This window comes from Pseudophryne corroboree, chromosome 8, assembly GCF_028390025.1.
Source record: "Pseudophryne corroboree isolate aPseCor3 chromosome 8, aPseCor3.hap2, whole genome shotgun sequence".
Classification (NCBI taxonomy): domain Eukaryota; kingdom Metazoa; phylum Chordata; class Amphibia; order Anura; family Myobatrachidae; genus Pseudophryne; species Pseudophryne corroboree.
The window spans coordinates 135,343,780-135,358,857 of record NC_086451.1 but is presented as its reverse complement, the minus strand read 5'-3'; the positions used below and the strand labels follow the sequence as shown (position 1 = coordinate 135,358,857).

The window sequence follows — 15,078 nt, the reverse complement described above, 5'->3', positions numbered from 1 at the left end:
CCTGATGGCGTTTGAGACCCATGGACAGGCACAAGCTGAGTAGCCGGCTGTCTCATGTCGTCAACTGTCTGTCGTAAAGAGCTGACACTGTCACGCAATTCCTTCCATAAGCTCATCCACTCAGGTGTCGACTCCCTAGGGGGTGACAACTGTATAATAGGCAATTGCTCCGCCTCCATCTCATTTTCCTCCTCAAACATGTCGACACAATCGTACCGACACACCGCACACACACAGGGAATGCTCTGATAGAGGACAGGACCCCACTAGCCCTTTGGGGAGACAGAGGGAGAGTATGCCAGCACACACCAGAGCGCTATATATAGACAGGAATACCACTATAAAATGTGCTTTTCCCTTTATAGCTGCTGTTAGTATCAAAACTGCGCCAAATTAGTGCCCCCCCTCTCTTTTTTACCCTTTTCTGTAGTGCAGGACTGCAGGGGAGAGTCAGGGAGACGTCCTTCCAGCGGAGCTGTGATGGAAAATGGCGCCTGTGTGCTGAGGAGATAGGCTCCGCCCCCTTCTCGGCGGCCTTTTCTCCCGCTTTTTTGTAAGTTCTGGCAGGGGTTAAAATACATCCATATAGCCCTGGGGGTTATATGTGGTGTATTTATGCCAGCCAAGGTGTTTTACGTTGCTGCTCAGGGCGCCCCCCCTAGCGCCCTGCACCCTCAGTGACCGGAGTGTGAAGTGTGCCTGAGTAACAATGGCGCACAGCTGCAGTGCTGTGCGCTACCTTGTTGAAGACTGATGTCTTCTGCCGCCGATTTTTCCGGACCTCTTCTTGTTTCTGGCTCTGTAAGGGGGCCGGCGGCGCGGCTCTGGGACCGAGCTCTGAGGCTGGGCCTGTGTTCGGTCCCTCTGGAGCTAATGGTGTCCAGTAGCCTAAGAAGCCCAATCCACTCTGCACGCAGGTGAGTTCGCTTCTTCTCCCCTTAGTCCCTCGATGCAGTGAGCCTGTTGCCAGCAGGTCTCACTGAAAATAAAAAACCTAAAACTAAAACTTTCACTAAGAAGCTCAGGAGAGCCCCTAGTGTGCACCCTTCTCGGCCGGGCACAAAAATCTAACAGAGGCTTGGAGGAGGGTCATAGGGGGAGGAGCCAGTGCACACCAGGTAGTCCTAAAGCTTTTACTTTTGTGCCCAGTCTCCTGCGGAGCCGCTATTCCCCATGGTCCTTACGGAGTCCCCAGCATCCACTAGGACGTCAGAGAAAACTCCCTTTTTTCGAAGGAGTATCATCATTTCGGCCATTACCTTGGTAAACACCTTCGGTGCCATGTACAGTCCAAACGGCAGTGTCTGGACTTGGTAATGGTAATCCTGTACCACAAATCTGAGGTACTCCTGGCGAGGATGGTAAATGGGGACATGCAGGTAATCATCCTTGATGTCCCGGGATCCCATGTAATCCCCCTCGTCCAGGCTTGCAATAACCGCCCTGAGCGATTCCATCTTGAACTTGAATTTTTTTATGTATGTGTTCAAGGATTTTAAATATAAAATGGGTCACACCGAACCATGCGGTTTCGGTACCCCAAACCGTGTGGAATAGTAACCCCGTCCTTGTTGAAGTAGGGGCACCTTGAGTATTACCTGCTGGGAATACAGCTTATTAATTGCCTCTAGCGCAGCCTCCCTGTCTGAGGGAGTTGTCGGCAAGGCATATTTGAGGAAACGGCGGGGGGAAGACATCTCGAATTCCAGCTTGTACCCCTGAAATACTACTTGAATGAAACAGGGATCCACCTGTGAGCGAGCCCACTGATCGCTGAAATTTTTGAGACGGCCCCCCACCGTACCTGGCTACACCTGTGAAGCCCCCGCGTCATGCTGTGGACTCAGAGGAAGCGAGAGAAGAATTTTGATTCTGGGAACAGGCTGACTGGTGCAGCTTTTTCCCTCTTCCCATGTCTCTATACAGAAAGGAAGCGCCTTTGACCCGCTTGCTTTTCTGAAGCCGAAAGGACTGTACCTGATAATACAGTGCTTTCTTAGTCTGTGAGGAAACCTGAGGTAAAAATATTTCTTCCCAGCTGTTGCTGTGGATACGAGGTCCCAGAGACCATCCCCAAATAATTCCTCACCCTTATAAGGCATAATCTCTATGCGCCTTTTAAAGTCAGCATCACCTGTCCAGTGACAGGTCTCTAATACCCTCCTGACAGAATGGACATTACATTCATTTTGGATGCCAGCCGGCAAAATATCCCTCTGTGCATCCCTCATATATAAGACGACGTCTTTAATATGTTCTTATGTTTGACAGGGTCACCGACCACGCTGCAGCAGCACGATCTGCAGGTCTCAGTCTAGTACCTGAGTGTGTAAATACAGACTTCAGGATAGCCTCCTGCTTTTTATCAACAGGTACCTTCAAAGTGGCCGTTCCTAAAACGGCAGTGCCACCTTTTTTGACAACCGTGTGAGCGCCTTATCCACCCTAGGGGATATCTCCCAGCGTAACTTATCCTCTGGCGGGAAAGGGTACGCCATCAGTAACTTTTTAGAAATTACCAGTTTCTTATCGGGGGGAACCCACGCTTTTCACACACTTCATTCATTCATCTGATGGGGGAACAAAACACTGCCTGCTTTTTCTCCCCAAACATAAAACCCCTTTTATGTGGTACTTGGGTTAATGTCAGAAATGTGTAACACATTTTTCATTGCCGAGATCATGCAACGGACGTTCCTAGTGGATTGTGTATATGTCTCAACCTTGTCGACACTGGAGTCAGACTCCGTGTCGACATCTGTGTCTGCCAACTGAGTGAGCGGGCGTTTTTGAGCCCCTGATGGCCTTTGAGACGCCTGGGCAGGCGCGGACTGAGAAGCCGGCTGTCCCACAGCTGTTACGTCATCCACCCTTTTATGTAAGGAGTTGACACTGTCGGTTAATACCTTTCACCTAACCATCCACTCTGGTGTCGGCCCCACAGGGGGCGACATCACATTTATCGGCATCTGCTCCGTCACCATATAAGCCTCCTCATTAAACATGTCGACACAGCCGTACCGACACAGCGCACACACACAGGGAATGCTCTGACTGAGGACAGGACCCCACAAAGCCCTTTGGGGAGACAGAGAGAGAGTATGCCAGCACACACCAGAGCGCTATATAATGTGGGGATTAACACTATAACTGAGTGAAATTTCCCCAATAGCTGCTTGTATATATAATATTGCGCCTAAATTTAGTGCCCCCCCTCTCTTTTTAACCCTTTGAGCCTGAAAACTACAGGGGAGAGCCTGGGGAGCTTTCTTCCAGTTGCACTGTGAAGAGAAAATGGCGCCAGTGTGTCTGAGGGAGATAGCTCCGCCCCTTTTTCGCGGACTTTTCTCCCGCTTTTTTCTGGATTCTGGCAGGGGTATTTACCACATATATAGCCTCTGGGGCTATATATTGTGGTATTTTTGCCAGCCAAGGTGTTTTTATTGCTGCTCAGGGCGCCCCCCCCAAGCGCCCTGCACCCTCAGTGACCGGAGTGTGAAGTGTGTATGAGGAGCAATGGCGCACAGCTGCAGTGCTGTGCGCTACCTTGGTGAAGACTGATGTCTTCTGCCGCCGATTTTCCGGACCTCTTCTTGCTTCTGGCTCTGTAAGGGGGACGGCGGCGCGGCTCCAGGACCGAACACCAAGGACTGGGCCTGCGGTCGATCCCTCTGGAGCTAATGGTGTCCAGTAGCCTAAGAAGCCCAATCCGGCTGCAAGCAGGCGAGTTCGCTTCTTCTCCCCTTAGTCCCTCGCTGCAGTGAGCCTGTTGCCAGCAGGTCTCACTGAAAATAAAAAACCTAATTCTATACTTTCTTTCTAGAAGCTCAGGAGAGCCCCTAGTGTGCATCCAACCTCGGCCGGGCACAAAATCTAACTGAGGCTTGGAGGAGGGTCATAGTGGGAGGAGCCAGTGCACACCAGGTGACCTAAAGCTTTCTTTAGTTGTGCCCAGTCTCCTGCGGAGCCGCTATTCCCCATGGTCCTTACGGAGTCCCAGCATCCACTAGGACGTCAGAGAAAAGGAGATTTATGGCAGATTTACCATTGTTAAATCTTTCTGCGAGGTACACTGGATTCCACAGGGAATAATATCGGGGTGTAGACTTGGATCTTGATCCGAGGCACCAACAGGCTAAAAACTTTGACTGTTGCCAGGATGCACCACACCACCTCCCCTATTTAACCCCTCCCCTGTGCACAGGAGCTCAGTTTTGTCAACCAGTCCAATGCAGTAGCAGGTAAAGAGACGGTGGATGCTAGTCACATAGAACCACCTTCTCACGACAGGGAAAGGGACCAGCGGCTAATGCCATATAAACCCAAAGAAGCTAAGTGCGTCAGGGTGGACGCCCTATGGAATCCAGTGTAACTCGCAGAGAGATTTAACAATGGTAAGTCTACCATAAATCTCCTTTTCTGCTGTGGGGTACACTGGTATTCCACAGGGAATAACATCGGGGATGTCCTAAAGCAGTTCCTCATGGGAGGGGACGCAATGTAGCAGGTACAAGAACCCGGCATCCAAAGGAGGCATCCTGGTAGGCGGAAGTATCCAAGGCTTAGAACCTGATGAACGTGTTCACAGAGGACCACGTAGCCGCCTTGCACAATTGTTCTGCAAACGCGCCACGGCAAGCCGCCCAAGAAGGTCCAACAAACCGAGCAGAATGGGCCTGGATAGCAGCAGGAGCTGGGAGACCAGCCTGCGCATTAGCTTGTGCAATCACCATTCTAATCTATCTGGCCAAAGTTTGCTTGTTTGCAGGCCAGCCACGTTTGTGAAAACAAAAACAGTACGAAGAGGGAGTCAGACCTCCGAATGGAGGCAGTCCTCTCCACATATATACGGAGTGCCCGTATCACATCCAAAGACCTTTCTTTGGAAGATAAACCAGGAGAGATAAAGGCCGTAAACACAATCTCTTGGTTAAGGTGGAAAGAGGACACCACCTTAGGCAGATAACAAGGGCGAGTACGGAGAACTGCCTGGTCACGATGAAATATCAGGAAGGGCGGACGACAGGACAAAGCGCCTAAGTCCGACACTCCTCTAGCAGAGGAAATAGCCAACAGGAACAGGACATTAATAGTAAGCCATTTCAGGTCCACAGAATCAAGAGGCTTAAAGGGAGACCCTTGCAAGGCATTAAGGACAACAGACAGATCCCATGGAGCCACAGGAGGGACATATGGAATCTGTATCCACAAAACACCCTGAGTGAAAGAATGAACGTCAGGAATAGACGCAAGTTTCCTCTGAAACCACACCAACAAGGCAGAAGTATGAACCTTGAGGGAGGCCAGACGAAGGCCTAAGTCCAGGCTTTGTTGCAGAAAGGCCAGGAGCCATGAGGTTCTGAACTTATATACATCGTAGTTCTTAGCAGCACACTAGTTGAAGTTAGAATTCCAGACCCTGTATTAAATCCAAGCCGAAGCTGGTTTACAGGCCTTCAGCATAGTTTGGATGACCACCTCAGAAAATCCTTTGGCCCTCAGGAGTGACGCTTCAAGAGCTATGCTGTCAAAGCCAGCCTGGCCAGGTCTGGGTAGACACAAGGGACCTGAATGAGGAGATAGTATGGAACGTGTCATCGATAGACTCTGCAGGTCTGAGAACCAATACAGTCGGGGCCACGATGGAGCGACTAGAAGAAGCATTCCTCCTTCTTGCTTGAACTTCCGCAGAACCCTGGGCAGAAGCGACACCGGAGGGAACACATATGGCAATAGAAATTTCCATGGAATTGCCAGTGCATCCATGAACACTGCTTGAGGATCCCTTGTCTGTGATACGAAGACCGGAACTTTGTGATTGTGTTGAGATGCAATGAGGTCTACATCTGGTAGGCCCCACTTGTCCACTAGGAGCTGAAACACATCCGGATGAAGGCTCCACTCTCCGGTGAGTATGTCCTGATGACTGAGGAAATACGCTTCCCAGTTGAGGACACCCGGAATGAACACTGCTGATATGCCTGGCAGATGGCGTTCCACCCATTGAAGAATTCTGGACACTTCCATCATGTTTCGGCTTCGAGTGCCGCCTTGATTTATGTACACCACCGTGGTGGTGTTGTCTGACTGTACTTGTACAGGCCTGTACCTTAACAGAGGCAGGGCTAGTGTCAAACCATTGAATACTGCCCACAGTTGCAGAATGTTGATTGGGGGAGGGGGGGGGGGGGGGGGGGGAGACTCCTCCTGGGTCCAGCGACCTTGGAGAGAGTGTTGCTCGACCACCGCACCCCAGCCCCTCAGGCTGGCTTCAGTTGTCAGAAGTACCCAGTTGGGAATCCAGAAGGGACGGCCTCTGCTTAACTGTTGATCCTGTAGCCACTAGGACAGGGGTAAGAGGACCTCCGGAGTCAGGACCATCATTTGAGACCTGAGCCGATGAGGCAGGCCGTCCCACTTGGATAGGATTAACCGTTAGTGAGGGCGAGAATGGAATGGAGCATACTCCACCATGTCGAAAGTCGTCACCATCAGGCATAATACTTGCATCGCCGAGTGAATGGACATTTTTGGGCGAGAGATTAAAGTATCTGATCCTGTCCTGAAGCCTCAGGAACTTCTCCTCTGGAGACAAACAGCCTCTGGCTGTGTGTATCCAGTAGGGCCCCAGGTGCACCATGCACCGCGCAGGGACCAGGGAGGACTTATTCCAATTGATCAGCCATCCATGGGCTGTGAGGAATTGCACGGTCAGCTGGAGATGACTCAGGAGGACATCGTGGGAGGTCGCCAGGATCAGCAGGTCGTCCAGGTACAGCAGGATCCAGATTCTCTGTTGACGGAGATAAGCTGTCATCACGTCCATGACCTTGGTGAAAATCCGAGGGGCTGTAGTCAGTCCAAACGGCAGAGCCCTGAACTGATAATGGAGGTTGCAATAGCAAACCGCAGATACTGCTGATGCGAAATGGTAATAGGTATATGCAGGTAAGCATCCTGGATATCCAGGGATACCATGTAGTCCCCAGATTCCATGGCCAGTACAATGGAGTACAGTGTTTCCATACGGAACTTGGAAACTCACAAACTTGTTCAGTGACTTGAGGTTGAGAATTGGCCGGACAGACCCATTGTCTTTCGGTACTAGAAACAGGGTCGAGTAGTAGCCCCTCCCTCTTTGAGAAATAGGCACCAGCACCACAACTCCTGTCTCCAGGAGGGACTGGACAACCAAGTGTAGAGCTCGCGCCTTCAACGGGTCCGATGGGATGACTGTTGCGCACAACTGGTGAGGGGGACGTTTCTTGAAGGAGAGCACGTGAGAGACAGCTTCCTGCACCCACGCGTCTGAAGTGGTCTTTAACCAGACCTGGAAGAACTGCAGGAGTCGGCCTCCCACCCTGGGGTCCCACCGGGGGTAGGCCTGGCCCGTCCTGCTGCAGGCTTGTCCTGTTTGGAAGCAGGCTGACAGGCAGCCCAGGATTGCTTAGATTTGGGCTTACCGGTCTTGGAAGTACGAGGCTTGCTCGAGTACCCTTGACCTTTTGATTTACCAGAAGAAGTCTGAAAGGAATGAAAAGTAGAACTTTTAGCTTTCGGAGCAGAAGGAGCAATGTTAGGAAGGCACGCAGTCTTAGCAGAGGCTAAGTCAGTCACGATCTTATTAAGATCTTCTCCAAAAAGGATGTCTCCCTTAAAAGGGAGTACCTCCTGAGTCTTCTTGAAATCTAGGTCCACCTACCACGACCGCGAGCCAGAATAGACATAGTGGACGCTTTGGACGCCAGAATACCTGCCTCAGAGGACACCTCTTCAATATAATGGGAAGCAGTGGTAATGTGAGACAAACACTGGCAATATCAGAAATATCCTGGAGGTAGCTCTTCGTCCAAAACCTGAACCCACGCACCAATAGCTTTTGCAGCCCAGGAGGTCGCCATAGTGGGCCTGTGAATTGCCCCGGTTAGGGAATAAATACATTTCAGGCATCCCTCCACACGCTTATCTGTCGGCTCCTTCAGGGAGGTGACAGTAGTGACAGGCAGAGAAGAGGAAACCACAATCCGGGCAACATGAAAAAGTCGACCGGCGATGGGGTTTCCCAGTTGTTAGTCATCTCCGCAGGGATAGGAAAACGAGCCAACATCTTCTTGGACAGGGCAAACTTCTTTCCTGGGGAGATCTAAGCCTCTTGACGTATGTCAATTAAAAGTTCACAGTGAGGAAAAACTACCTTTGCCACCTTCCTGACGCTTGAATTTATCAGGCTTTTTGATGCATTAGTGGTATCAGCTTCATCATCAATCAGGAGAACCATTTTGATAGCTTCCACTAATTAAGGGACATCAACCTGAGGTGAATGCTCCCCATCAGAGGCCGCTGAGTCAGAATCAGTCGGATCAGTATAAGCCTCATCTTCATCAGAAGAAGTATCTGAAACATGAGTGGATTGAGAGGAGGAAATCACACGCTTAGAGGACCCCTTAGCCCCCGAGGGTTGAGATGTAGACTTCTGTTTAACCAAGGATTTATTCTAAACCTGCATCTGGTTAGATAGTGTGTCTGCCCAAGGCGGATCAGCTACATGGACAATTTGTGGCTGCAATGGCACAGGTAGTCCCACAGCAGTGGCGTGCGGTGGGGTCAGTGGCTGGTGAGGAACTACAGCCATAATGTCCGATGGATCCTGCCGATGACCCCTACCGCCGCCGAGCCAATGCCCGCTACTGCCTCTGAGCTGATACCAGCTGCCACCGCCAATGGCTTACAAACTTGCCCACCATCAACTGACCCAGCCCTCCGCTACTAATTTGCATCTCAGTCCGATGCCGCCAATGCCCACTGCCTGCCTGCTCATCATACTTGTGATATATTGTAAATTTTTATCGAAAATAAAAATAAAAATTTGTGTTTGGGACTGGGAAGGGAGTGGGAGGAGGACATGAGTGCAATTTTGTTGTCCAGGGCTTCCATGAACTTAATGGAGAAGGGTCTGAATGGGTTAAAAAATGTAAAAAAAAAAAAATGCGTGCGGGACCTACTCCTAAGTATAACCAGTCTCGGGCTCTTTGAGCCAGTCCTGGTTGCTTAAATACTGGGAAAAAATTGGACAGGGGTTCCCCGTATTTAGACAACCAGCACCAGGCTCTTAGTCCTGTCCTGGTTCCAAAAATACGGGGGACAAAAGATGTTGGGGTCCCCCGTATTTTTAAAACCAGCACCGGGCTCCACTAGCCAGGGACATAATGCCACAGCCGGGGGACACATTTATGTAGGTCCCTGCGGCCGTGGCATTACCCCCCCAACTAGTCACCCCTGGCCGGGGTTCCCTGGAGGAGTGGGGATCCCTTAAATCAAGGGGTCCCCCCCCTCCAGGCACCCAAGGGCCAGGGGTGAAGCCCGAGGCTGTCCCCAGCACCCCTGGGCGGTGGGTGCCGGGCTGATAGCCATAAGTGTGTAAAAAAAGAATATTGTTTTTTGTTGTGGAACTACAAGGCCCAGCAAGCCTCCCCCGCTTGCTGGTACTTGGAGAACCTCAAGTACCAGCATGTGGGGAAATAACGGGCCCGCTGGTACCTGTAGTTCTACAACAACAAAAAATACCCAAATAAAAACACAACACACACACACACACACACCGTGAAAGTAAAAATTTATTAAAACACACTTACACACTCACACATACTTACCTACATCCAACGCTGAGATTCACGTCCACTTGTCCAGTAGAATCCAATAGGGTTATCTGTAAAAATGAGAGAGATTACTTACCTACATCCAACGCTGAGATTCACGTCCACTTGTCCAGTAGAATCCAATAGGGCCGGTATACATTAAACTTACAAACAAAGTAATCCACAGGAGGAGAGAGAGAGAGAGAGAGAGAGAGAGAGAGAGAGAGAGAGAGAGAGAGAGAGAGAGAGAGAGAGAGAGAGAGAGAGAGAGAGAGAGAGAGAGAGAGAGAGATGAATGAATATTATGCACTCACTGACGCGGGAAGACGTTAGCACAGACAGGGGAGAGTGCTGCTGCTGGCTGGAGCAAGGGCCCCCTGTAGTTGTGACCCCTCTAGCTGTGCCCCTAGTGGCAGTGCCTGAGTAGTTGTGCCCGCTGTCGCTGTGTCCCAAGTAGTTGTGACCCCTGTAGCTTTGCCCCCAGTAGCTGTGCCCCCAGTAGTTGTGACCCCTGTAATTGTGCCCCCAGTCGCTGTGCCCCGAGTAGCAGTGCTCCCAGTCGCTGTGCCCCGTCGCTGTTCCCCCTGTAGCTGTGCCCCTTGTAGCAGTGCCCCCCTGTAGTTGTGCCCCCAGTCGCTGTGCCCCCTGTAGTTGTGCCCCTTGCGGCTGTGCCCCCAGTAGTTGTGACCCCTGTAATTGTGCCCCCAGTCGCTGTGCCCCCAAGTCGCTGTGCCCCGAGTAGCAGTGCCCCCAGTCGCTGTGCCCCGAGTAGTTGTGACCCCTGCAGCTGTGCCTCCTGTGGCTATGCCCACAGTAGTTGTGACCCCTGTAATTGTGCCCCAAGTAGCAGTGCCACCAGTCGCAGTGCCCCCAGTCGCAGTGCCCCCTGCAGTTGTACCCCCAGTCACTGTGCCCCTTGTAGTTGTGCCCCCAGTCGCTGTGCCCCTTGTAGTTGTGCCCCCTGTAGCTCTGCCCCCAATAGCTATGCCCCTTGTAGTTATCCCCCAGTCGCTGTGCCTCCTGTAGTTGTGCCCCAAGTCACTGTGCCCCAAAGCCCAAACACATAAAAAAAACAACAACAACAACAACAACACACACACACACGCACACATACTTACCGCTCCTGCAGCGCTGCCTCCGTCTCCGTCCGCCGGCTCCTCTCCCACTGTAGCGCCGCTCAGACACCAGGGGTCAATTATGACCTCTAGTGACTGTCAGCTGGCTGCAGCGGGCGCCCACATAGCCCACGGCGCCTGCTGCAGCCAGGAAGGGGGATCGCTAGTGATTGGACAGCGGATCCAGCACTGGATCCGCTGGTCCAATCACATCTGGGGGACTGACAGCGGGCGTGCATTCATCGAGGCTGAATGCACGCCCCTGTCATTGCGGCACCAGTAAAGGTGCCGCTTCCACATGCATTTTCAATGGGCTTTCACAGCCCATTGCTGCGCCCCGCCCCGCCCCCTGCCCGCCCCCCGGACTGTAATGGTAGCAGCGAGAGCACCTCTCACCGCTGCCTCAACCCAAGGCTGCAGCACAGGGGACAATGGTTAAAATAATAGAAAATATTTATACCAGACGCTGTGTCATAAATATCTTCTTTTTATTATTTTAATCATTATGACAGGGGAGGCACTTATGACAGGGGAGGCACTGCCTCCCCTGACTGCACGTCCCTGTCCCACAGGGTGCGTAAGACGTGTTACCAAAGAATTTAGCATACAAGTGAAGGCAGCCCATGGTGGCTCTTGCTTGGTCACGGTGGCCACAGGTGGAGTGGGAGATGTGGGTGCCTGGTCACTTACATCCCCAGCAGCATGTTCCCCTCTCAGTAAATCCGCGGGAGCAGCACTGCCTGATGCAGGAGCACCAAAGAATTCCTGCCCTGTGTGGCAGACATTATGAGGAATGTAGCCGCGGGGCACACAGTCCAATATAGCCAAACAGTAGTAATACTGTAATCGCCTGATTTATGACACAAACAGAGAAATTAATCGGTATGGGGTGACTGAAATACACAGAAAAATTACACTGAGATGTATAGACTGTGTAGCGATAGATAGATAGATAGATACATGTAGACCATGACACACTTATCCTCATAGGGTTCAGAATATAGGGGGTAATTCCAAGTTGATCGCAGCGGGAAATTTTTTAGCAGTTGGGCAAAACCATGGCCCTCATTCCGAGTTGTTCGCTCGGTAAAAATCTTCGCATCGCAGCGATTTTCCGCTTAATGCGCATGCGCAATGTCCGCACTGCGACTGCGCCAAGTAAATTTGCTATGCAGTTAGTAATTTTACTCACGGCTTTTTCATCGTTCTGCCGATCGTAATGTGATTGACAGGAAATGGGTGTAACTGGGCGGAAACAGGCCGTTTTATGGGCGTGTGGGAAAAAACGCTACCGTTTCCGGAAAAAACGCAGGAGTGGCCGGAGAAACGGAGGAGTGTGTGGCCGAACGCTGGGTGTGTTTGTGACGTCAAACCAGGAACGACAAGCACTGAAATGATCGCAGATGCCGAGTAAGTCTGGAGCTACTCAGAAACTGCTACGAGGTGTGTAATCGCAATATTGCGAATACATCGTTCGCAATTTTAAGATGCTAAGATTCACTCCCAGTAGGCGGCGGCTTAGCATGAGCAAATCTGCTAAAATCCGCTTGCGAGCGAACAACTCGGAATGAGGGCCCATGTGCACTGCAGGGGAAGCAGATATAACATGTGCAGAGAGAGTTAGATTTGGGTGTGGTGTGTTCAATCTGCAATCTAAATTGCAGTGTAAAAATAAAGCAGCCAGTATTTACCCTGCACAGAAACAAAATAACCCACCCAAATACCCAAATCTAACTCTCTATGCACATGTTATATCTGCCCTCCCCTGCAGTGCACATGGTTTTGCCCAATTGCTAAAAAACTTGCTGCTGCGATCAACTCAGAATTACCCCCATAGTGGTAGCAAGGGTGTGATACACTTAACAAGGAGAGCACACACAGCAGCTATATGGCACTCAGTCACAAACACAATGCAGGAGTAATGTACACAACAATAATACTGCACTGGACAGGCAATTTACATATAATAGCAGATATGTATATGCAGAGAGATATAACAATGCCCAGCAACACTGTATGTATATCACAGAATAATTGTACCACCTATTCTGTCAGAAGCACACTTATTTCTTAACCAACACAGTTAAATGACAGGTAGAAATACTCAAGTGTCCTGTATTAGCACGGCGCTGGAACAGGCGACTATACAGGAGACAGCACCCAGCAATCCCATAGAGAGCAGCCCCTCAGCTAAAAATGGCACCAGATCTCAGCAGGGAGATGGCGCCCGGAGCTGGGGGGGAGGGGCTACAGGCAGCGCTCTATCCCCACAATGCTGGACTTCACCACCTTTACTGTAAGGAGCCTAAAATAAATGCCTGTGCTCCCAAATCGCCCTGGTGGATATAGTGGGGTCACTGAGCAGTACAGTGCCCACGCCAGCCACGCGGTCCGTCTCCCATGGTTCACGTGCGACTTTAAACCTGAGCTCCTTTGCACAGAGGAGGGGTTATATAGAGGAGGCGGTGCATCCTGGGAACAGTCAAAGTTTTGGAATTATGGTGTTGCAGTGGGGGGGTGGTGGGGGATTTTAGGATCAAAAGGTACCAGTTTACTTTAAGCATCATCTCATCTCCTGCCCCAATTCCATGGTCCAGTGTCCCCCAGCCTTGCAGCAAGATAGATTTAGAAATAAGCTAGGCCACTCTACTTCCCAAATATCAATCTCCCTGCAAATTTAGAAAGAACCCCCACCTGCATGTATCATGATTTTGCTAAGGTGCAAGTTGCTCTTTAATTTGTTACTCTCTCTGAATCAGGCCCTATATGAAGCAGCTAACATGACTCTACCAAAGTCACTTTCAGCTCTCTGAAATCCTGAATTATTATTAAGGAATGCAGCACTGCCATAACACATATGGGGATATGATAGCGGTTACATTTCATAATTCAATGTATTTTCTTGTATTGGGGAAGTCCAGAGTTTGACATAAGTAAATGTACCTCTGCAAAACCATGTTGCACTACAGATGGGACAGGTGTAAAATGTGAAGAGAGATTTAGATTTGGAGGGGTGTATGTTAAACCATATGTTTGCCAAGTTAGGAAAAACATGTACCCTCATGGGCAAGCTTCGCGCAGGTTACTATTCCCAGTTGAAGTCTACTTGGATAGCAAATGATGAAAAAGTAGAAAAAAACAAAAAAACTTTTATCGAGTGAGTGAGCAAGCGTGTGAGAGCGTGTGTGAGTGAGTGAGTGTGTCAATTTTCATGTCGACCTATCATCGGAGCCCACTTTGTACTAAACAAAACATATGTTGAAGTTCTGTTACTATCACATCTATAAAACTACTACACTGACAAATACCATGGACATGGCATAGCAGTCACATTGTTGTCACCTCAAATGTCATGATGTTTTCCAGTAGTTGCGAAAGTGTCTGAATTTTCTCAACAGGCAAAGTTGGATTTTTGGACAAGTAGTCTCTATAAGCACTGGAAGACTTCTGGTCCCAACTAAAACTGCTGCATATGGGTACGACTGTATTACTATTCCACTTCTGTGTGAAAAAATATATAGTTAGTTATGCTTAAACAAAATCACTAGCCACATCAGAATGAACATCCTTCATGCATAAACAAATAAATATAAACAAACTATTGGGCATATAAAGTAGTACAGTAAACCATATTAATTAAATCCTGAAAACAGGAGTGCTAAGAGAAACCGTGCTAAATAAAAAAGAATTTCCCATAATAGAAAACAAATTAATTTGCACCCAAGTACCCGCTGCTGTGGGCGAGATATTTCCTCCTTAGTCCTTGGAAAATGATGCAGCTGCATTATCTACCTGGCTACAGAGCAACCAGGGCCAGCACAAAGAATTTAGATGGTGTGCCTGGGGCATGTAGGTGAGGATTCAGTTATCAGAGGAGAGGTTGCTGGCTAAGAGAAGGGAGCGTGAAGTGGAGCAGGCTAAGAGATGACGTTTTGGAGGGAGTGCACGGGGTCATCAGCAGGTATCAGATCGCTGTTAAATCAAGGTAGGGCACTAATTCAGCATGGAGTAGATCGGCAATCTGGCTGGCATGAAGATCAGGAAGAACAGTGAATGAAATCTAAATGCAACCTAGCATCTGGACACACTCAATATGCCTATGTTCTGCAACTTTGATGCACTGATTCTTCAAGAATTCTATTCTTCCCTCATTGTGACTAGATCTTGGTCCGACTACATTAGGTGGCCGATAATGACCACCTTAGCGTTTGTAGAATTGAGTCTTATTCCATGATTTTCATACAACTCTTCAAGTTGCCATTTGTTAAGCCCTCTGGAATCCTGAAGCCACTCAGTAGACCGGCACCGGATCACAGACAGCTTACATC

At 49.8% G+C, this 15,078-nt stretch overlaps 1 protein-coding gene across 1 annotated transcript in view; it reads right to left on the bottom strand.

The window, feature by feature from the left end:
* CENPI (centromere protein I) overlaps positions 1–15,078 on the bottom strand; it is a 526,595-nt gene that overhangs the window by 182,412 nt on the left and 329,105 nt on the right. The window contains exon 10 of the mRNA XM_063936944.1: positions 14,093–14,251. Coding sequence (XP_063793014.1) covers positions 14,093–14,251 — 159 coding nt within the window. The remainder of the gene's footprint in view (positions 1–14,092; positions 14,252–15,078) is intronic.